At 48.1% G+C, this 23,282-nt stretch overlaps 2 protein-coding genes across 2 annotated transcripts in view; one reads left to right on the top strand and one right to left on the bottom strand.

The window, feature by feature from the left end:
- Pcid2 (PCI domain containing 2) overlaps positions 1-10,987 on the bottom strand; it is a 30,348-nt gene extending 19,361 nt beyond the window's left edge. Inside the window, exons 1-5 of the mRNA XM_021219217.2 lie at positions 10,222-10,987; positions 5,916-6,005; positions 4,020-4,093; positions 3,043-3,108; positions 1,050-1,091 (exon numbers count right to left, since the gene is read on the bottom strand). Of these exons, the coding sequence (XP_021074876.1) occupies positions 1,050-1,091; positions 3,043-3,108; positions 4,020-4,093; positions 5,916-6,005; positions 10,222-10,257 (308 nt within the window). The 5' untranslated portion in view covers positions 10,258-10,987. The remainder of the gene's footprint in view (positions 1-1,049; positions 1,092-3,042; positions 3,109-4,019; positions 4,094-5,915; positions 6,006-10,221) is intronic.
- Positions 10,988-11,041: 54 nt separating this feature from the next.
- Cul4a (cullin 4A) overlaps positions 11,042-23,282 on the top strand; it is a 43,435-nt gene continuing 31,194 nt past the window's right edge. Inside the window, exons 1-3 of the mRNA XM_021218769.2 lie at positions 11,042-11,317; positions 11,610-11,725; positions 20,668-20,771. Of these exons, the coding sequence (XP_021074428.1) occupies positions 11,170-11,317; positions 11,610-11,725; positions 20,668-20,771 (368 nt within the window). The 5' untranslated portion in view covers positions 11,042-11,169. The remainder of the gene's footprint in view (positions 11,318-11,609; positions 11,726-20,667; positions 20,772-23,282) is intronic.

Here is a 23,282-nt window from a genome sequence, read left to right on the forward strand (position 1 = left end):
GAGAGGGAGAGGGAGAGGGGGAGGGAGAGGGAGAATATCAGACATGAAAAAATGCATATCTCTAATCACAGCATTTGGGAAGTTGGAGCAGGAGAACGAAAACTTCCAGGCTAAACTACAAAGATCCTGCCTCAAACTTCTTCCATAACTGTCCCTCAAAAATTGGAGGCTAAGGATGTAGCTCAGTCAGTAGAGTCCTTGTTCAGCATGCACAAAGCCCTGGGTTGGTCCCCAACATGATATAAATTGGGCGTGGCAGCACACGCCTGTAGCTTCAGCATTAGAGCAATGGAAGCAAGTTCAAGGTCATCTTCTGCTATAGTGAGTTTGAAGCTCATCAGGGCATAGGAGACCATATCTCAGAAAATGCCTTAAAAGGTCTAGGAACAGAACTAAGAGGCAGAGTGTTTGCCTGGTACATACAGGGACTGGGTAGTACTGGTACTGGAAAAAAATGCTTAAGATAATCCAAAAGCTCTATAGGGCCTTCACCCATCATCTAAAATCAAAAGTTAAAAACTGACAAACTGATAAATACTTCCATAACAGAAACTGTTCCCTGTGCACTGTGTACAAGCCGTCTTTGTATTTCTCAAATGCCGAATTCTGTACTGGCAGAGAGTTGAGTACAGGACTCTGGTATTGTCTCAGTGTTTTGTAAACATCTTCTACATCACCTTCTGAATGTTCAATAAAGAGCTGCATGGCCCATAGCAAAGCAGGAGAAGACACACTGCTGGACTTCTGGGCAGAGTTTGGAACTCTGGGAAAGAGTCAGAGGCGAGATGCATAGGAAGAACAGGTGCTGGTACTGAGAGGTAACTAACAGGCCATGTGACACACAGAGATTAGAATAAATGGGTCAGTTAAGTTATACGAGCCAGTTGGGAAACAGCCTAAGCTAAGGCCGGAGCTTCATAAACAAGTACAAGCCAGTGTTAAGATGATAAGAAGCCCTGAAACGGCTCCTCCTACAGACTGGGCCACGTCAGTTTAACCCAAGCCCACCCTGACACCACCAATCTTCAGCTGTTCCTGACTCTGCTTACCAGTTTTCTTCTTTGTGAGCCTGGAATGCCCGAAGGAATGATGTGCTGCATTAAGGAAGGTATGACACACACAATTTAAGGAATACTACTCTTAGTAAATGTAGACTAAGGGACAAAGTGTGCTCTTTAGATGACTGTGGAAAATCTTGAAAGGAAGAAAACACACCACAATAGCCATGTGTCAGCAGCCAAGTAGACTCTATGCATTCACCTCATATAGACGGGCATGGGGAGATGAAGCCTGCGGGCCAGCCACCATAGTAAGACCCTGTCCCACAATTTAAAAATAGAGAGAGAGAAAGATGGACATGCCTATGCACGTGCACATGTGTGTGCGCGTGTGTGTACAGAGACCTGTGTGCCTGTGTCCAGGTGGCTGGAGGTCAGCTGTGGGTGACATTCCTTAGGCCATTCACCTCCTTTTCTGAGGTAAGGTCTCTCTCTCACTGGGCTCTGAAGCTCCTCATTAGAGCCAAGGAGTCCTAGGGATCTGCCTGTCTCCACTTGCCCAGGGATAGGATTACAAGTACACATCACCACGCCTGCTCTGCTGTTTTTGTGGGTGCCGGGATCCAGCTCAAGTCCTTCTATTTATGGGGCAAGCTTGTAACCAGCTGAGCTATCTCCCCATCCCTGTTATGAGATGTTTCCCTTTTACATTTGTTCCTGGTTTCTCTGAGTCCACTGGTGATGAACCACATCTAAGTGGTCAAGAATCTACTACAAGGCTTATTTTATCAACACTAGAATTCTTAAGTTCTAGGGAAATGTGGATAGTAGCATTCTCTTCTTAGTGTATTTAAATATAGTAGTTTTCAAAACCTAGCTAAAATCTAGAGCTCTACAAATACTTAGCATGCTCTTGGATCATAGAGTAAGGGTGACATATGTATGTGAATCCACTCTTCTCCGCCTAGGCTGGGTTATGGGTACTAGATTTAGCCAGTCTCTGCAAGCACACATGCAAAACATTCTTTTCTTAATTAAGCCTTTAGGTTAGGATGCAAAATATTGGATTTCACTATGGCATTTTTATATATAATGGTATTGTCAAAACATTGCCGGGGGTGGGGGAGCTGGAGAGATGGTTAAGAGCACTGACTGCTCTTCTGGAGGTCCTGAGTTCAAATCCAAGCAACCACATAGTGGCTCACAACCATCCGTAATGAAATTGGATGCCCTCTTCTGGTGTGTCTGGAGACAGCTACAGTGTATTTTACATATGATAAATAAATAAATAAACCTTGAAAATAAATTTTTTGTGGGGCTGGGCATGGTAGTGCAGGCCTTCAATCTCACAACTTGGGAGGCAGAAGCTGGTGGATCTCTGTGAGTTCAAAGGCCATTTAGAGCTAGTGTATAAACAAAACAATCAAAACATTAGTCTTGGAGCTAGGGATGACTCTGTGGTAAGAGTGCTTCTGGGGTAAGCATGAGACCCTAGTTACTACCTCAATACCTACATGAATCTCTGGAAATGGCTGTGCATGTCTGTAATATCTGGAAATGGCTGTGCGTGTCCGACAGAGGCTGTGCGTGTGCACAGAGGCTCAGGCACCTGCATGTTCATGGACACACACTACACACAAACACAAACTTTGCTCTTCTCAATCAAATTAAATAAACCCACCTCCGTGTATATACTGATGACATTAAGGAGAAGGGAACTAAGGGACTAATTAAGAATTAAGGGGACTAACAGGAGGAGAGGGAAAAAGAAAGAAAGGATGGGATAGTGAAGTATGGGAGGGAATGTCTTCTAAGGAAATATAGGGCCTGAAAGCAGCCTCATGTAACCCTGTAGAGTATAATAAATAAAATCCAATATATTGAACAGTGTTCTTCCTTACTATATAAGTAACTGGGCGAGTCTTAAGAGCCAGGCTAAACTTAGGAACTCAAGAGATTGTGGTTCTTTTTTAGCTGAAGGTTTGAACAACTGGCTCGATGTTTCCAGACTGTGAGCTTCAATAACACAGGAGGTAAAGGATATTGGACTATCACCGTCTGGCACTTGTACGCTTCTATGAAGTCATGATTCCCCACAGCATAGGTACACCTGGAAAAGACATCAGGGTCTGAAGAGCATCTACTCCGGCAGCCGGATGCCACATCAGCCCAGAGTGCAGCTCTCACACCCTGCGCAGTCCTCTCCTGCTCCTGCTCCAGAGAAGCACCAGGGCCCGGGGACAGAAAGCAGCTGATGGAAGGTGATGCCCACAGGGTTCTGATGCTGCTCTGCCAAGTGCCAGGATGGGAAAGCTTCAGCTTCTGGACAACTGGGGCAAAGGGACTGCAGACGAGGATTGCCCCCACGGTCAGTGTCTCCAAAGACACGCACTCTGTCTAGGTCCCTGCTGGCAGCCAGAGTCAGCTCATCACCAGATCTGGAACCTCACTGCAGAGAGCACACAGCTAGGAAAACAGGGGTGCCCTTGCTGCAAGAAACAATAGTGGCATCCCCAAGTCTTTCAAGGCCTGACCCAGCGTGCTCTGAAATACAACAGGACACCGGCAGGCACAGTCCTGTGACACGGCTTTGGCTTTAGGATGCACAGTTCTGTCTGAAGTGTCTGACACACACACTGGAGAGACAGCAGCAGGCAGACCGTGCAAACAACAAGAAGCTTTGCTTTGCTTAACGCAGATTCTTTTCTTTTTTCCTGGTAAGGCAAAGATATTAAAACCATATTGTGCCACGAGAAAAGCAAGACCTCTCGGTTAGTTATTACAAATACAAAACGACAGCAGGGATACCAGGGGTGAGACAAGAGGCACATGACACATTTGTCCACTTTTCCAAGTTATTCACTGCTGCAAGCAAACAATGATGCATGATAAAATCAGAGTGAACGAGTTACATACATGCAGCTGTGTGTTACATGCATGCAGCTGTGTGTTACATGCATGCAGCTGCGTGTTACATGCACGCAGCTGTGTGTGTTTGTCTTCTGACTGTCAAAAGATTACCTTAAATGAGCTGCGAACATTTCATCATAAGGGGGCTCCAGAACTTGCTGGCATTTCTCTTCTGGAGAAGCCATCTAATCCACAAGGAGAAAGGGCAGGGTAAAGTTAGAGGGCATGAAAGACAGCGATATATACAAAGAGCTTCAGATGAACACTCTCAGAACTTCACAGCCCAAAGAAATGGTTCAGTCGGGCACTTCTAGGGTGAAACTCATTGCTCCACCAATATCTGTATTTCAAGAAAACAAGAAGCCCAAGAATCCAATTCAGTTGTTTGCTGTAGGCCAGAAAAGATGCTGGGCATTTTCATATACATTTTAGTGTGTGTGTGTGTGTGTGTGTGTGTGTGTGTGTGTGTATAGATGATGTGTATGTGTGTGTAGGTGTGTGCATAGGTGTTTTCATATACATTTTAGTGTGTGTGTGTGTAGATGTGTATGTGTGTGTAGGTGTGTGCATAGGTGTGTATGTGTGTGTAGGTGTATAATGTGTGCCTGAAAGTGTAGGCCCACATATGCCATGGCACACACAGAAGTCCAGGCTTGCACAACAAGGACTTCTACCCAACTGTCCATCTCATGGGCTCTCACACATATTCTAGTACTTAAAGCTAGTCAGTCAAGAAACACATAAGGAGCTCCTACGGCTTTATAAACAAGATGTACAGCTTCTTCCATAAATAAGGTCATGTTAAGAGTCACTGAACAGCCTCCTATGGGGAACAAGTATCCTGGGCTACAGGCCAACAGTAATTTCTAACTTCCCCTTCCTTCCAATGTGAAGACTGGATGAGTTGAGCACACTTTTGAGTCATCACTTGACTGGCCTTAAAGCACCGAGAATGAGTGTGACTTCTGGTATCTGGAACAGGTGACTATGTGAAAGAGACGTCCTTGCCCAGCAGAGTGGATACCCACCAACCTGTTGAAGGGCTCAAGAAAAAAGTAAGGAAAGAGAACACACCATTGTGGATCCTAACAGCCGTCCCAGCTGAGACACTATCGCATCTCAGGCTGGCCTGGGTCTACCCACAAGCCTGGGACTCAATGGCAGCACTGGCTTCCCTGAGCTTCCAGCTGAAGATGGCAGGTCACACAGGGGCCTACTCAGCCTCCATAACCACACGGCCCCCAGAAATTAATCTCAGTGTATGTATGAACTATGCATGTATAAATGTGTTCCTATCAGTTGCTTTCCTAAGAGTAAACTAGTGCAAGGTGAAGTAAGAGGAATGAAGAGGTCAGTGAGGCCTCACCAGCTGCCGAGCCTGATGGCCTGGCTCAGTCACAGGATCAACACAGGGGAAGAAGAGAAACAACTCCCACAAGCTGTCCCGACCTACACACACACACACACACACACACACACACACACACACACAGCATGGCACATGCATGCCCAAATACATACACACAAAAACTAATGAATAAGTTTAATTTTAAAATTAAATTTAAAATAAGAAAAGAAAAGACAAAGAAAAGAAAACACCATTTTGTAGCTCCTCCTGAAAAACCTGTCTCAGAGGGTGACCACCAGCATGAACCTATCAGATGAAAGGTCAGTGGAGCACTAACCAGACAGACGGACGTACTGGTCACACACACAAGCCCCTGTCCTCCCAGCTGAACAGCAGCCAACATAGCCATTCACTTAGCTCTCACATAGGGGTGCTGTGGCCAAGTGAGCTAGGTTTCTTCAAGAAACTTAGACATTTTCAAATGAGAGTGGCAATATTAGTTTCCTTTTATTCAAACTTTAAACTTCCATAGAAAACTGACTGCCCCACAGTTCTCTCTAGATGCCTGTGTATAGCCCTTCCTATCTGCAGACTGAGAGCCAGTATTCCCTCAACCCTCTCCATTTTCTTTAGACACCAAGGGTATATCTACCACCTACCTGGAGCCGTGGGTTCGCAACATGAGGGTGCTTGAAGGATACCAGCTCTGCACAGGACGCTCCATCTCTGGTGTCAATGGCTTCATATACCTGAAAAGGTGAAGGGCAAACTTGAGCAGGTAGACAAGATCTGTTCTCACAGGACCCGAGCAATGAACTGTACGCTGTAAGAGCAGTTTCCTCCTCTGTGAAAGAGGCCAGAATAATCGAAATGTAAAGTTAGCCAGGAAACTACTTTATTTCAAAATGGGATCTTCTCAGGGTAAGAGAACAGGTAAGACAGAGTCCCCAAGGTAGAGAGCAATCCCCAGGGCGGTTCACTCCTAAGTGACCTCCTTTGCTAGTGTCCTTAGAGATGGCAGGAGGAAGTGACTCTAATACCAGTAGCTTTGTACGTCCATAATCACCTAATTGTGCCTAAAGCCTAAAGTACAACTTTGCTAGCAAGTGGCACACCTTTACAGGGAACTGCACACAGGCCTGGACTCTCTAAGAAAGTCCTATCAGAGCCCTCTCTCAGTAACAACATAAGGAACTTAGGAGTGGGGAAGAGAACAAGGGTAGTGACAGACCTTAATAAGCAAATCTTTTTTTTTCCAGAGCTGAAGACCGAACCCAGGGCCTTGTGCTTACTAGGCAAGCGCTCTACCACTGAGTTAAATCCCTAACCCCCAAATCTTTTTTTAAAATAAACAAATCTTAAAACCGTAGCTGGGGGGCTGAGGATGAAGCCCCAGGGTCCTAGCATGTGCAAGTCCCTGGGTTTAAGTCTCCAGTATTCTAGTATTCTTTTTAAGTGTCTGGTCACTCCATAGCTACCTCGTCCCTGGCACCCAGCCACCTGGGTAGGTGCTTTACCAAACGCTAACACAGAAGCTGCACCCTCCTAGGTTAGGCACCATTTGGACCATGAATGTATACCCCAAGCAGTACCTGTGCACAATACCTGGGCGGGCACCCCAGGAGACTTCTCTCCCATCTACACTAGGTCTTCCCAGGTCCTAGTCAGTCCACAGGGATACCACCTGCTCTCAAACCTGACAGTTCCTTAAAACTGTACAGGCTGCTGAGATGACTTAGCAGGTAAAAGTGGTGACTGTTCTTCCGAAGGTCCAGAGTTCAAATCCCAGTAACCATATGGTGGCTCACAACCACTTGTAATGAGATCTGACACCCTCTTCTGGTGCATCTGAAGTCAGTTATAGTGTACTTATGTATAATAATAAATAAATCTTTGGGCTGGAACGAGCAGGACTGACCAGAGTGAGTACAGGTCCTAAAATTCAATTCCCAACAACCACATGAAGGCTCACAACCATCTGTACAGCTACAGTGTACTCCTATACATAAAAATAAATAAATAAAAATTAAAAAAGAACTGTACACATTCTTTCTATCCACTGAAATCCCACAGCAAACATAACTGGTACCAGGCTTGTATTATAAGTTCTATTCCTCACTGACAGCAAAGCTCCTTAGAGGAAGAGCTGAGGCCAGAAACTGGGTCAGGGAACTTAAAAAACATGTGGCCCAAAAAAGGTTCAAGGAAGGACAGGAACAGATTCAAAAGCCATAGAAGCCAATTGTGGCAGCTTTCAGAAAATTTGAGCTTCCAAAAGAGTCTAGTGTTGATAAAGTATAACTGGGTATCCAAAATAATCCAAAATGTGTGCTGGGTGTGGCAGCCCATGCCTTTAATCCCAGCACTTGAGAGGCAGAGGCAGACAGCGATATCTCTATATGCTCAAGGAGAGCTGGATCTACATAGTGAGTTCCAGGACAGCCAGGACAGAGACCCTATCTCAAATACACACATACATTACATACATCCATACATATATACGTACATATGTATACACACACATACATATCCATAATGTTTTTTAAAGAAACAGTATAAGGGGCATTATATTTTAATCTTTACTTTTCATTTTTGTTTCAGCTGGGTGTTGGTGGCACATGCTATTAATCCAGCACCTAGGAAGCAGAGGCAGGCAGATCTATAAGTTCAAGGCCAGCCTAATCTATTGAGTGAGTTCCAGGAGAGCCAGGGCTACACAAAGAGAGTCTGTCTTTAAAAGCAAACAAACAAACAAAAACTGACTAATTTATTTTATGATCTGCCATGTGGGTGCTGGGGACTGAACCCAGGTCCTCAGCAGATCAAATGTCCTCAACCTCTGAGCCATCTTTACAGCCCAGAAATGATTCCTTAACCTAAAAAGCAAAGAGCAGATACAAATAGAAAGAGGGCCAGGACTTGACTCAATGAATGATAGAGCACTTGCCTAGATGCATAAGACCCTAGCTTCAGTCCCCAGATCCACATAAAAAGAAAATCAATATAGAAAGGAAAACAGGAAATCATATTCTGGCTAACTAATACGGTACCTGGTTTGGGAAAGGGCTCTCATTGAGGGTAAGCTACCTCTACAAAAGGGACTGGAGGACAGGAAGCTCAAAGCCCCACATTATCCAGAACAAGAATGCATGCAATGTGCAACATGATTGCACTCTGGATTCAAAAAACAAATCCTAAGAAACAATTTGCACACCTAAGGAATCCATCCCATATACAATAGCCAAACCTAGACACTTTTGTGGATGCCAACAAGTGCTTACTGAAAGAAGACTGTTATAGCTGTCTCCAGAGAGGCCCCACCAGTGCCTTACAAATACAGAGGTGGATCCTTGAAGCCTACCATTGGACTGAGCACAGGGCCTCCAATGAAGGAGCTAGAGAAAGGACCCAAGGATCTGAAGGGGTTTGCAGCCCCATAGGAGGAACAACAATATGAACTAACCAATAACCCTAGAGCTCCCAGGGACTAAACCACCAAACAAAGAAAACACATGGTGGGACTCATGGCTCCAGGTCCATACATAACAGAGGATGGCCTAGTCAGTTATCAATGGGAGGAGAGGCCCTTGGTCCTGTGAAGGCTCTATGCCCCAGTGTAGGGGAAGGCCAGGGCCAGGAAGCAAGTGTGGGTGGGTTGGTGAGCAGGGGAAGGGGGAAGGGGATAGGGGATTTTCAGAGGGGAAACCAGGAAAGGGGACAACATTTGGAATGCAAATAAATATCTACTAAAAAAAATGTGCAAAACAGTGGAAAATTAAAAGGTACATATATCAGTGTCAAAGTTCTCAGGCTACTAAATGTATTGTGGCTACAGTGAATGTCCTTGTCCTTAGGGCTAGGATGTCTATGATGTTCTTTGGCTGTGGGTTCTGAATTAGAGGTGTTTTAGAACTATTAACCTTGGGAATGGAGTAAAGTTTTCTTCTAGTTTGACCTTGAAGAAAAGTAGACCTCGCCCCTTGCTATAAGGGGGTAGATTCCTCAAGCTCCATGTTTCTTTCTCTGAAACATACACAGGGAGCCCTTGCAGGCCACCACATCACCACTATGGGCCTGGGATACCCCAGGAATAAGCACAAGCACTCTGACACCATGCCATTCCCTGTGACAGGAAAGGAAGACCTTTATTCCTGGCTCAAGCAACCACAAGAGTAACAGGCTGCCTCATTAACACCTGCAAGGATGGCAAAATCCAACCAACCGGATTCCAACAGCTTCTGGGAAATTAGCCCAGGAATCATGGGGAAAGAGAGGCAAGCAATTTGTCAACAGGCAGCCACCGGCCAAGGCTGTTGCCAATGTGTTGAAATAAAGACTGGTCTCCTGGCCAACAATAAGATCACTAAAGTTCAATCTAAGTATTAAACATGTGCACTGTAGAGCCAGACTCTGAGTCTGAGTTTCAACTGATGCTTCTGAGCTGCCAAGACTTGGGTTAGCCACCATGTGCAGCCATGTGCAGCAGTGTAGTCAGTAAAACGTTCGTCAGACTTTCCCATCTGGCTGCCCCTTGCACCAGGTGTGTTGTCTAGTGGGGTTCACACCTTCAACACCCTAACAGGCCCTCACTCCTAGGTTTGTGCAGAAGACGCAATCACAACCCGTCACCCGGATGCAACAGTGTTTGCCTGTGCCACTCGCGGGCTTTGAGCAAAGCTTTGATGGGCACTGCTGCTAAGAGACACAAAATGCTTCGGGCGGACAGCAGCGCTGACTGCACAGACAACCGCTTCTACAAGTGGCCCCGATCTTGCCACCTCCACCTCGGAGCCTCCTCCTGTCCCAACAGGCAGCACCTGCAACTTCCGAACAAGGCAGGCTGCCCACCGCGTGCAGCACACCCTCCTCGCCTCGAGGCCAGCCGCAGGACCCCCGGCGCCGTCCGACCGAGCCCCAGGACTCACCCCTCGTGGCCAGGAGGCAAGGATACCAAGCGAAACCCACCTGCTGTAGGTACTGGTTAATGGTGATGTGCGCCATAGCGGCGGCCGCGGGTGTTGAGTGCCTCACTTCCGGCGCGGGTCCGTCTCCGCGCCACGTCCCCACACGGTAACCTCTGCACGTTGGTTCCGGAGCGGGTGAGGGTGTCGCGAGCCAGTGCGAGCCCGTGCGAGCCCTTCTTTGGAGGAGCTGTCAGCGCGGTCGCCGGGACGCCTCGGGTCCGGCGGGGGCGCGCGCGAGGGCGGAGGGCTGACGTGGAGGAGTCCCCAACCGACTTGGGAGCGTGTCCCTGCGTTCCTGGTCACGTCGGTGTACTAGCGACCCGATTCCTCGCACCCTACCCCGATGAGGGTGCCCCGATCCCCAGCCCTCCGTGTACAGAGGCGCTCCTGGCCCTCCCAGAACCAAAGTCCAGATCCCGCTGGGAAGGCGTCCCGCGCGCTCCTAGGATGTGTTCCTGCGTCCTCCCACGCCCCTCACTGGGGCACCCCAGATAACGGGGTGCAGAGCACCCCGTCCCCCAACCCTCGGCGTGCCAGCGCACGGAGCAGCATCCCTGAGCATCCTAGGTGTGAGCTGGCCCAGGAGGCAAGGTTGCCGGGTGCTTTTATCCACTCAAGTCCTCGCCGGGGCGTCCCGGCCTTCGACGGGACGTGGGGCGGCGAGCCCTGGAGCCCTCGGGGCCGGTATCACGGCGCCCTCTCGCGAGCATTCGTCGTAGAACGCCCGCGAGGAGTCCGCGCACCGGAGGAGGAGCCGGCTCGTTCCGGTGTGCGCCGCGGCGGTTGGGCCTCGGGCGCGCGGACCGGGCCGCGAGCAGAAAGAGGAGGAGCCGAGCGCTCACGGGCGGAGCCCGACGGCAGGAGGAGGAGGAGCCGGGCGCGCACGGACCGGGCGCAGGGCAGGAGGAGGAGCCGGGCGGCGCGGGGCGGGGCGGCGTCCGGCCCAGCCATGGCGGACGAGGGCCCTCGGAAGGGCAGCGTCTCGGCTCTCATGGGCCGCACCAACGGCCTCACCAAGCCCGCGGCGTTGGCCGCTGGCCCCGCCAAGCCGGGGGGCGCGGGCGGCTCCAGGAAGCTGGTCATCAAGAACTTCCGAGGTGGGTGCGCTCCGGTGAGGAGCGAACGGGGCGGCCGGCCGGTCGCGCGCTCGGACAGGGCCTCCCGGGGGCTGCCCGGCCAGCCCTGTCCCCGCGCCCCGGCCCGCCTGGTTCCCGCACTGTCCCGGCTCGGCGCCGCAGTCCGACCTGTCCCTGCACCTCACGCTCCGCCACGTCCCCGCGCCCCAGCTGGCCCCGATCCCGCACCTCCTGGCCGACCCGGCCGGGCCCTGCCTCGGTGCCCCGGCCTATGCCGTCCCCTCACGGCCGTTGACCCTCTCTTCCCCCACAGACAGGCCGCGGCTGCCTGACAACTACACTCAGGACACGTGGCGGAAGCTTCACGAAGCGGTCAAGGCCATCCAGAGCAGCACATCCATCAGGTACAACCTGGAGGAGCTGTACCAGGTGAGCGGCGGCGAGGGCCTGCGAGCACCTGCCTGGGTTCCTCCTCCCGCAGCCACCGGGGCCGACGCTAGGGAGGCCCGCCTGCCTGCCCGCCCGCCCGGGGAGAAGCTGCGGCCCGAGCCTTCCCTAGCGGAAGCCGCGAAGCCCTGGGTCAGCAGGTGTTTCTGTGGATCGCCGCCCTGGATTAGTGCTGTGCGTTGAGGCTTAGACCCGGCTGCTTAGGAGGTGTAAGTTTTCCCAGCGCCAGAAGAAAGGAGGTGTTTGGAGCTGAGAGGCACAGGGCCCCAGCAATCTTCGGTGTTATCAGAAGGCCAGTGTGTTATACATAGAACTCAGTACGACCCCACTTGCTAGTAGGGTCCCTGGGTTGTGACGCACCCCCTCCTCCCCAACACACACACAATTTTGAAGTTTAATTATTGCAAATAAGGTTGCAGACAGATTCTGGTAGTTTTAATTTAAAGACTGGTTGTATCTGCAACGGGAAAAAATCATCCGAAGTACATTCTGCTGTTTCTTCAAGCACACTTTTCTGTCATGTTTTTATACAATAACCGCTAAATATTCTGTTTTAGTTTGTGATAGAACATATAATTACTTACATGTTATTCAGAAGGTTACCTAAGAGGCTTGTTTATCCTGGTTGCAAACTGAGTGTATTGTAAGCTCCAGAAAGCACAAGAAGAAAAGAAAGCAGTGGTGCCCAAAGGGATCTGTGACAGGTCGGTCACTGCCAACCCCAAACTCCCAAACCCAAAACTTGTAGTGCACTCATGAAACAAGACCCACACCTGACCTCCTATGCCAGGCCTCAGACAGAACACAGTGTGTGCTAAAACTGTTGAATAAAATGACCATCGAGCTAGGGCCAGCCCGATGACCCAGTAGGTAAGGCAGAGCCAGCTTTGCAACGTGTGTTGGAACCTCAGAACCCTCAAAAGGAAGGTGGAAGGAGAAAAGTACTGGAGACGCATCCTCAGACCTCCAGCCTCTTGATGTGACACAAGCACCTGCACATACACATCGTGTGCACACACAATGATAAACAAGGGTTATGGGGTATGAGTCAGCTCTGTGTCTGCTTACACTTGATTCTCAGTACCCAGATACATCATTGTGTATGTGCAAGTATTAATCCGGAAGAAAAACATCTGAAATCCAAAACACTAGTAGCCCCAAGCATTCTGGGTAAGGGACCACTGGCCGATAGTGACGGATTGGTGTATATGTGTCTGTTCTTTGTCTTAAGTTTGTGAGTTGTGTATTGAGGGAGAGGATTTTATTTAAGGTTTTGTTTTGTTTATATAGGGCTCAGTGTGTAGCCTTGGCTATTCTAGAACTCACTGTGAACACCAGGTGATCTCGGTCTGCCTCACAGAGAACCTCCTGCCTTTGTCTCTTGGTGCTGGAATTAACATTATGCACTGCTACACCTGCCTAAAAATTTGCTTTTATTTTTTTCATTTTAAGTACGTGCCTCTGTGTAGGTGGGTATGTGCATATGAATTCAGTGTTGGGGCATATAACATGTGTTCCAGTAGGTTTATTTTGTTTATTTTATTTTTTTATGAGAAGGTTGGTTTTATTTTTTAAGAGATTCACTGTGGGGCTGGAGAGATGGCTCAGCAGTTAAGAATGCTCTTCCAGAGGTCCTGAGTTCAATTCCCAGCAACTACATGGTGACTCAAAACTATCTGTAATGGGATCTGATGCCTTCTGGTGTGTGTGAAGACCGCAACAGTGCACTTATAGATATACAAGACAAAAAAGTCTCACTGGGTATTAATCCAGGCTGCCGCTCATGTGCCAGGGTTATATATAGGCTAACTCTAACATACTTGTTCCAGTAGATTTTAATGGCATGAGATAGAATTGTTGGCCAGCTCCTCAGTGAAAATGTAGACTGTTTCCCTCCCCGGTAACAAAGGGCCACCCCGTGCGGTCATCCCCTCCCGTTCCCCAGCCTTGGCAGCTGCTGCCGTGTTCTCTCTACAACTCCACCTCTATCTAGAAGGAGCCGTGCATTTGCAGTCCTCTGTCACCCGGCTCTTATCTAGAATAGCGTTTCCCATTTCCTCAGGTGCTAGCAGTTTGGCATTTTGGTTTGTTTGTTTTTGTTTTTTAATGTTTTTATTATTTGAAATAGAATTCCATCCATCCTTTTCCTCCTCCTTCTTTGAAATCCCTTCTTTTGTGCCCCCAAGTGCATATTACTTTTATTAACAAGTAGAGTGGCTATAGTGCAGTTGGCTTATTCATCAGGTAATGGCTATTTGGGTGTCTAGTGGGAACATTGCCAGCAGGGCCACTATGAACATTGCATACATCGTGTATGGGAATGTGTTCTCATTCTTCTCAGGAAAATATCTCAGATACAGAAAATGTGTGCTTCCTTTCATAAGAAGCTGCTCTCTTCAAAGTGACCACCATTTTCCACCCTGCTGGTAGCTTGAGGACCCTTTGCTCCACATTCTCACCAGCATTTGGTGGTGTAGAGTTTTACAAATGGGTTTAATTTACCGTCCCTGTTGACGGCAAGCGTCTGTCTGTTCGTGTGCCTGTTGCTCTTCTGTACTTTTGATGCAGTTTGCTGCTCAGATCTCTGGCATCCTGCCTCCTCCTGCCATCCCCTCTCCCTGCTTCCCTCTTATCTCACTGTGTAGCTTGCTCTGCCTGCAGACTTGGAGTCCTCCTGTGCCAACCTCCCAAGTGCTGGGATTACAGATATGGGCCAGGGTGCCCAGCTTCATTTGCTTAGATTAGTTTCCCATTATTGAATGTGTGAGTTTAGTATGTATTCCGGATATAAGTTCTATATAGGTGTTGCTAATATTTTCTTCTAGTCCGTAACTTATCCCTTAACTAATCTATGTCCTTTGGAGAACGGTGATTTAAAATTTGAAGTTAAGTGTCTTATCAGCTGTTCTTTTAGGTTATGTTTTTAGTACCCACCTAAAAAATAAAAACTAAACTTTTGCCATAACTGGTAGTAATAGCACACTCAAGTAATCCCAGCACCCAGCAGGCAGAGAAGAGTCGGGAATTCAAGGCCAGCCTCCTCTACTAGCCAGCTCAAGGCCGGCTACATGAAACCCTGTCTCAAAAACAACAAAGCAACAGATCTTGGTCCTAATCTAAGACCTTGTATTTCCCTGTAGACAGTCAGAGCTGACAGTTTTACATTTGGATCTGTGATCTATGTTGTGTGGACATCTGTGTGTATGGTGAAATATAAATCTAGATGCAGTGTTTTTCCCATAAGTGTCCAGGTGTTGGCCACATTGCCCAACTGCCTTTCTCAGACAAGACCAGTTGTCTGTCTAGGAGGGGGAACCTCCAGCTTTGTATTTTCCCACATTTGTCTCAGCTATTCTTGGTCCTTTGCATTTCTTTATGAATCTGAGAAACTGTTTTCTGGCTTTCTCAAGGAACCAGCTTGGCTTAGAAGTATGGCGACGCTCTTAGATTGCTTAGAGAGCACTGAATCGGCCTTAGAGATAGACGGCGCCCTGTTGGCTAATATTTCTCAGCAGTGATTTCTTGTTTCATTTGTAAAGATGTTACAAACCTTTTATGGAATTTTCACCTTACCTTGAATTCTGACTTGTGATTCTTGCTGTTACTTAGAAATATCATTAATTTTGTATATTGAAATTGTCCTTCTAATTTGCTGGCCTTGCCTGTTTTCTGTAGATCCTACTGTATCTTCTGCCCAGACGATCACGTGTAACTAGAAAGCTTTTTCCTTTCTAAGTTTTTTGCCTCTTATTTCTTGGCTTCGTCTTGCTAAACTGGCAGAGCCTCTGGGACAGTGGTTGGAAGTGAGTGAGCCAGTGCTGTCCTGCTCTGGGTCTCAGAGACCTTTGGTTTGCCACTGTTGAGTGTGACGATGCTACCATCGTCAAGGGTCGTCCTTCCTGCTCCAGGTTAGTTTAATGAAAGCACATTTCTGCATCTATTGCGGGATGGTGTAAGTTTTGCTTCTTAGCTGGTCGATTATGTTCATTCATTTTTTTTTTCTGTTTTGAATATAAGCACAGTCTTGCAGGCGTGGGCTACATCTTTTTTTTTTTTTTTTTTTAGACCTAGTCTCACTGAGCCTCCTTGGCTGACTTGAAACCCCCTGTGGAGATGAGGTTGACCCCAGGCTCATTGAGCTTTCCCTGCCTGTGCCTGCTGAGTGCCACTGGAGTTAAAGCCACTGCCACTGTGGCCCTCTGTTACCTTTCTTATGTGTTGAGCTGAGTGGTTAGTTTTGTTAACTTTGTCTTAATGTATTATTTTCTTATTATGTCTTTGATCAGTTAGCATGTCAAAGTAATATTGGCCTTATGAGTTTAAAATGATTTTCTCTTCCTTGTATAGAATTGGTATTGTTTTTTTTCTTAATGTTTGAAGGGATTCCCTAGTGGAGCCATCTTGGTTTTCATCTTATCATTTTATATGTATGGATGTTTATTCTGCATGCGTATCTGTGCCCCAGATCCAAACCTAGTATGCGTCGGGCAGAAGGGGTCGAATGCCCCGGACCTGGGGTGACGTGAACTGCTGGGTGGGGGCCGGGTACCAAGCCTGCCTCCTTGGAAAGAGCAGCTTTGCCCTGCCGAGCCATTAAGTGCACAGTGATTGTTCCAGGTGCCACTGAGAACACCAGCTGTCTTGTCTTTAGAGTCTCTCCTCCTCAGCTGCGCCTCAGCTACTGTTGCTGCCACAGGTGTGACTCTCTCACACTTCTGAAGGCTTCTGAATTTCTGCCTAGCCTTTGCATCTTGTTTATGGCTATTGTTTTGTCCTGACCCACTACTGCTGTTCTTGATTCCCCCTCCCCCATTAAGAAGATTAGTGATGCCTGGCGTGGTGGTGCACGCCTTTAATCCCAGCACTCAGGAGGCAGAGGCAGAGGCAGGCGGATTTCTGAGTTCGAGGACAGCCTGGTCTACAAAGTGAGTTCCAGGACAGCCAGGGCTACACAGAGAAACCCTGCCTCGAAAAACCTAAAAAAGAAGAAGAAGAAGAAGAAGAAGAAGATTAGTGATAATCTTTGATTGGATGGTCAACATTCTAAATTTTAATTGGTGTGCCAGATATTTTTATATTATTGTAAATTCCTGTCCTTTATTCTGGCCATAGTTAAATGATTTAAAGACCATCTGGTCTTAAACCTCGCTTTTACGATTTGTTAGGCCAGGGCAGATTGTTGCTGTATCTAGGGCCAGACGACCCTACCACGGAAGCAGACCTTCCTAGGTGCCTTGACTGGTTTCCAGCTGGATATGGAAAAACTGCTATTCTAGACCCCGTGAGAACTCCAGCACTGTTACCTCCACTCTTCTAGATGGTTCTTTCCTCGTCCCAGAATGTGTACCCTTTGTTGCATATTGGGGGTTCCTTCATCTCTCTTGACTTGGTCCTGCATGCGGCCTGAAGCTGGGTAGGAAACTGGAGCAGCTGGAACTCCCCAAAGATCTTCCAGCAGCATCTAAGACCCCAGCCAATGTGCCTCCTGTGCTGTGTCTGCTGTCTGTCTATTTGTTTGTTTTAGGTTTTATTTGTTTGCTTTTTGGTGCCCAGGGCCCCTAAAATACTCTGTTCTTTGTCTGTTTTTTTTTTTTTTTTTTCCCGTTATTTTGACTGGGAACAAGAACTGCACCAAAACACCTAAATACTCGGGTTTCGGCTTAATCAAATACTCTAGCTACTAAAGCTGCCCCGTGGCTAGAGAGTGTAGTGTCCAGGTTCACTTGTCCCGACAGTGGAGGTTCCTTTCCATACCGCGTATATGCAGCGGTGCATCCTAGGCTGAGACCTCATGCATTCCAGGCTGCTCCATCCCACTGGGCCCCCACCCGTGAGGACTCAGCTCATCTCTGTAGAGGGCAGAGGGGTGGCTCTGGCTTCTGACAGAGAGTGCTCATCTGCCTCTCCTGTTTCTAGCCGTGCTTTATGCCCTACCACAGAATCTTAGTTGAAAGCACCACTTTTTCCCAGAGGCTGCAGATACTCAGTTTTGAAGTCTAATGTAAATACAGGAGCTCATTGGCCATGGCTCTCTGCTCAGCAGCTCTTCTGGGTATCACTTGGGTTCTATCTGTTGTCCATGACGAGAAGGTCTCCTGGCTCCCACCCTCTGTATCTCCTCTGAGCAGGGTTGTTTTGAAGATGCAGGCCTTTTGCTTCTGAAGACTTGAGACTGAACCACTCAGAAGGACGTACTCCTGTGACTTTCATACTTGAATTTTGTCCTTTGGTCACCCTAGTCTCTAGTGCACATCAGAGGAAGACCCAGTGTGGAGCTCCACCTGAGAGCAAACGCCTCAGGGTGGCCCAGCTTCCAGGGAGAGGCCAGCTCTGGGCTGGAGTACACAGCAGGGCTGGTAGGTTCATCCCTGTCAGTCATGATAGTGAAGGAGGGGAGCAGTGTGGGTCTGTGGAGAGCTAAGTGACAGGGTTGGCTAAAACTGCCATGGCAAAGCCAGCCCTGGAGTGGTGGGCAGTATTGCAGGGACCACTTAGCGGAAGTCATTACATATTAGTAGAGCACAAATTCAATACAAAGCAGAGAATATGCCCTCTCTGCCTTGCCTGTCCCACCAGAGCCTGCCTGCCTTAGTCTAGCAGCCTCCTGCTCAGCTCTCAGAGGTGTCTGTTTAGCTCTTGCCACAGCCTTAAGAGCCAAAGTTGGATTTGGAAAGTAGTGACAGAGTGGGACCCGAGATGCGTGTCTCCTGAGAAGTTTCTGCGTTTCCTGTTGTCTGGATTTGAGTCCTGATTTTATTTCGTATTCTTATTTCTTTCAGGTAGGCATCTAGAGGGGTCCAGTATCCCAGCCCTACTCTGGGTGGGAGTAGTAGGGGGAGGAGGGGTGGGGAGGCAGCAAGTCTATATAGAAATGGTGACCCCAGACCACCCTTACCACAGAGAGTGCCCCCAGTCCTGGACTTCTGAGTCTGGGCAGTGTGTTTTATCTCTTCAGGGTCATCTTGGGTCCTACTCTGTCATGCCATATGTCCCTGTAGTGGCTGGATTTGCATAACTACGTCTGTGAGGTAGTTTCCTGAGGGCTTGCCAGGCCTGCAGTTGAAGCTTGTGTGCTTTTTTTGTTAATGAATCCAGTGACACCATCCATGATTTCTTGTTCCTGCTTTCTGTGGCTTCAGCTCCAGCCCAATGGGCTCTGCATGAATTTGCATTTAAGGAACACTAGCAGAGCCCAGGCCTCCAGCGCCTGCGGTCCCTTCTTTCATCCCATGTTCTTCACCAGAGAGGTGACTGTTCATGGCACAGTGTAGCAGTAACTACTCTTCAGGTGGTATTTAAGAGAGCAAATGGACGGCCTTGGACACCACAGCCACTGCTTGTCAGTGCTCAGCACGGCCCTGGCGCAGTCTGTTGGTCACTGAGGAGTCTGCTGTGAGGCGTGACCCTTGGGATGTAGGAGGGGTATGTTTTTAGGAATGAGTGAATATAAGAACAGCTATGGACTGGTACAAGCAGAATCCAAAAGCTGTCGCAACCCACCTTTGGTTTTTGGACTAAACCTTGCTTCTCTAAGGTGATTATCCTTTTTAAATGCCTGTAGCACACTGTCTTAGCCTGACTGGACCCTTCCTTCTTCCATCAAGAGAGGCCATTTAGAAACAGCCTCCAGGACAGGTGTGGCAGCAGGCCTGCAGGAAGTCTGTGCTGCCTGTGGGCTGCCAATGCCTTGAGGTGTTCTCACATATTAAAAACAAATCAAGTCTCAGAGTGTTTCATGTCAGGTGTGACAGCCAGAGCACACCCTTAATCCTAGCACTCGGGAGGCAGAGGCAGGAGGATCTCTGAGTGTGAGGCCAGCCTGGTCTACAGAGCGAGTTCCAGGACAGCCAGGGCTACATAGTGAGACTGTCTCAAGACAAAGAAAGAGAAAAATGTTCCTTTCAAATTATTATTTTATGAAGGACAGTATACCGTACACACAAACTGGATATTTACAAAAAGAAGAAGTACACAGTCATGTACATGTAACTGTGTGTAAGTGTGCACTGACTCCTGATGAGCTTCTGGGACAGAACTGACAGAGAAGACATGAAGGTGCTGTAAGGAAAGGAGCTGAGGAAAGTTTCTCTGTTCTCTCTGTCTTTGTCAGAGAACGGTTCTGTTTACATTTCACACTTGAATGAGATTCTGACATGTGTACGAGATTTGAGAGGGGTTTAATTATGACTGGTGAGACTATATTCTTTCAATGGGTAGAAATATTTGATTTTTTTCTGTAGGCTGTTAAAGTTGCTTTTTTTGCTGGATGGTGGTGGTGCTCACCTTTAATCCCAGCTCTTGGGAAGCAGAGGGAGGCAGATCTCTGAGTTTGAGGCTAGCCTGGTCTACAGAGTGAGAGTTCCAGGACAGCCAGGAAGGACTACACAGAGAAATCCTGCCTCAAAAAGCAAACAAAAGTTGCCTTTTCTTCATCAAGACAAAATAAGTGAATTCTACATCAACAATCAGTAAATAAACAGGGATCAGCATGGCCTGGTCTGTGTCACTCAGGAATCACAGGTCTTCCGCTCACACAGCTACAGTCTCTGCTGTGCCTGAGCAAGGGCTCTCCTCCCCTCCCGTCACGGCCCAGGTTCACATGGTCAATTTTGGATGTGTGCCCCATCGCAACCTAGAGAATCAGAAAATGGCCACATGATCCAAACTTCCTTTTGAGTCCTGGTACTGTTGAGCAGCCTGATTGGAAAACAACTGAGTTAGAGCAAAGCTGGAGACTTGAGGTGCAGCCCCCAAGGAATAGCGGGCACAGCCTACCATCAATCTGAGCCCCTCACTGTTGGCCGTTGCTGTCAGTATGGGCAACACAGGCACTGAGCGGCCGTATGGGCTAGATGGTAGGTAACTGCTGCGCTTTCCAAGAGCTTTGACTCTGCTGAACAAACCGCCTTTTCCCTTTGTCGTAGGCTGTTGAAAATCTTTGTTCTCACAAAGTCTCCCCAACACTCTACAAGCAGCTACGCCAGGTCTGTGAAGATCATGTCCAAGCCCAGATCCTCCCGTTCAGAGAATATCCTTTCTTTGCTTTGCTTTTTTTCCTGATGGTGTTTCTGTTTACTACACGTCTTTTTAAAATGGGATAAAGAGCTAATGACTATCCTTAAGATAAAATAATAGGTTTTAAGTCTTTTTTTATAGGACAAATAGCCTTTTGGTTTCATAATTCATTATAATAGTTGTTTGGTGAAATTTGTAACATTTAAATTGCTGATATGAGTGAGGGTAAATGGCCTCCAGGTACTGCATCTAGTTGGAACATTCGGGGAGTTTTTGAAAATATATTCATGTTTAAGTTCTATCATTTAGTAAGAATCATTTATTTTCTGTGATATGTGACAAATCCCCACAAATACTGCTGTCATACGCAGCTTATTTTCTTGGGGTATATCTGTCAGGACTCAGGATACAGCCCAGTAGTTTCTCTGTTCAGGGTCTCATAGGCCCAAGTCTGTGTCAGGGAGGCTGTCTCACCTAAGGTGGGTCTTTCCTGGCTCACACAGTTGGGCAACTGTAGGAACAAGGTCCCTACTTGCCATCTGGCCATAGTGGGTCTGGCTTAACCCTGAGGACTGTGCTCAGGGCCATGCTGCATCCAGTTTCTCCCAGTGGATTGTGAACTACTCTGGGCGGCAGGAGAACGTGCCTGTCTGGCCCGAGACTGTACCTTCAGGGACAGAACCAGACAAAGGAGGGCTGACCATAGTGTTCCAATAAGAAGGGACAGAACCAGACAAAGGAGGGCTGACCATAGTGTTCCAATAAGAAGGGACAGAACCAGACAAAGGAGGGCTGACCATAGTGTTCCAATAAGAAGGGACTTATCAGGCAATTACTGTAGGCAGGGCTGGTCAGAGGCCATCTTAGGTTTGCTGCCATGTCATCTGTGACTCATGCCCACAAGGACATCAGTCTGACCTGGCCTCAGACCAGTTTAAGGGCACAAACTCTGTTGTGTATAAAACCCATGTTGACTTCTTTGGATGCATGCATTCATGTCTAAAACAAATTCCAAAGCCCTCGTATCAAGATTTTCTCCTGATTCAGGAAATCTTTGTTTTTCCCTCCTGTGGAAACTTGGTCCTTGCATCTGTGTAGACCTTGTTAATTCAGAGCGCCTAGTAATGTTGCTGGACCCTGAGCCTCTGCGGTCAAGGTGGAAGGCCTGCACAGAGCCTGTGTGCCTGCATCCCACAGCGGGTCGTGAGGCCGTCCTGAGTTCTGCTCCACACAGAGCCTGTGTGCCTGCATCCCACAGCTGATTGTGAGGCCGTCCTGAGTTCTGCCCCACGGCTTCAGTCAGGATGAACTAAAAACTGCAAGATTATACAAGATGATGGTGATGGAATCCCTGGAGAACCTGCTAGCGTGCATCTTCTCTCAGGAGGTAGCTGTGAGGCATATGAAGCCTCTGCCCCATTCAGAGCACTGCAGGAGCCTGAGCCTGGGCTGGCCAGGGACACGGGCACCCAGAACGGTTTTGCTCTAAGCCCACTTTGCTGCAAATGACTTTCTGATTACCTGCTTAAATCATCTGCCTTCCAATTAATCCCACTCTGGGGGTTGACCTGTATTCACACATTCAGCAAGCCTTTGTTTCCTACCCAGTGTCTTAATCCCTGGATTATAGAACAGTGTCTGTGTGCCTGATTTCCTTCCTCCAAGGAATCACAGTCCTAGGACAGAGCCATAGAATTACCATTTCTTGATGAGAAAGCAGGATTTAAAAAATTATGACTTGCAGCCAGGCATGGTGGCGCATGCCTTTAATCCCAGCACTCGGGAGGCAGAGGCAGGCGGATTTCTGAGTTCAAGGCCAGCCTGGTCTACAAAGTAAGTGCTAAACAGAGAAACCCTGTCTCGAAAAACAAAAAACAAAAAAATTATGACTTGCTTTACAGGAGGAAAATAGCACTAAGACATTATATGTTATAAGTGACAATGTCACTGAGAACACAGATATATGCAACTCACAGCAGCAGAACAGAAATCAGGTAGGGCCCCCACAGTGGTGGGTTCAGGGGGAGTTGGGGATACCACTGGACTATGCCCTGGAGAACAATGGGGTGTAAGCAGACAGTGCCAGATATATTGCTGAGAACTGCAGTGTGGTGCGCAGTCCAGGTCACAGACTGTACTGCATTCTGTGCAGGAAGTTGTGCAAGCCACTGAGATTACTTATAGTTTCTAACCTAGAGCTCAATAAAATTGTCATGTGAAGATCACAGCTTGATAGGCCAGCTTGGCCAGTATGTAGCCTGGAACTGTCACCTGCCAACACGTTTCCAAGAGCTGTTAAGTGCCGCATGGCATCACACTAGATCCTGAGAGAAAGCATTGTGAGCAACTCAGGTGTTTGTGTAACAAAGACCATGGCCACCTCAGGACATGAGGAGGGATAACCCATCTGCCTGAGGAGGGAAGTGCTGAGGGACAGGAGGTCCAGCGAGGAGACAGCCCACGCAGGTACATGGCAGGCAGAGAAGAGCCCACTGGCAGAAGCAGCAATTGCTGCTGCAGGCTT

The sequence above is a fragment of the Mus pahari genome, chromosome 19 (assembly GCF_900095145.1).
Source record: "Mus pahari chromosome 19, PAHARI_EIJ_v1.1, whole genome shotgun sequence".
Taxonomy (NCBI): domain Eukaryota; kingdom Metazoa; phylum Chordata; class Mammalia; order Rodentia; family Muridae; genus Mus; species Mus pahari.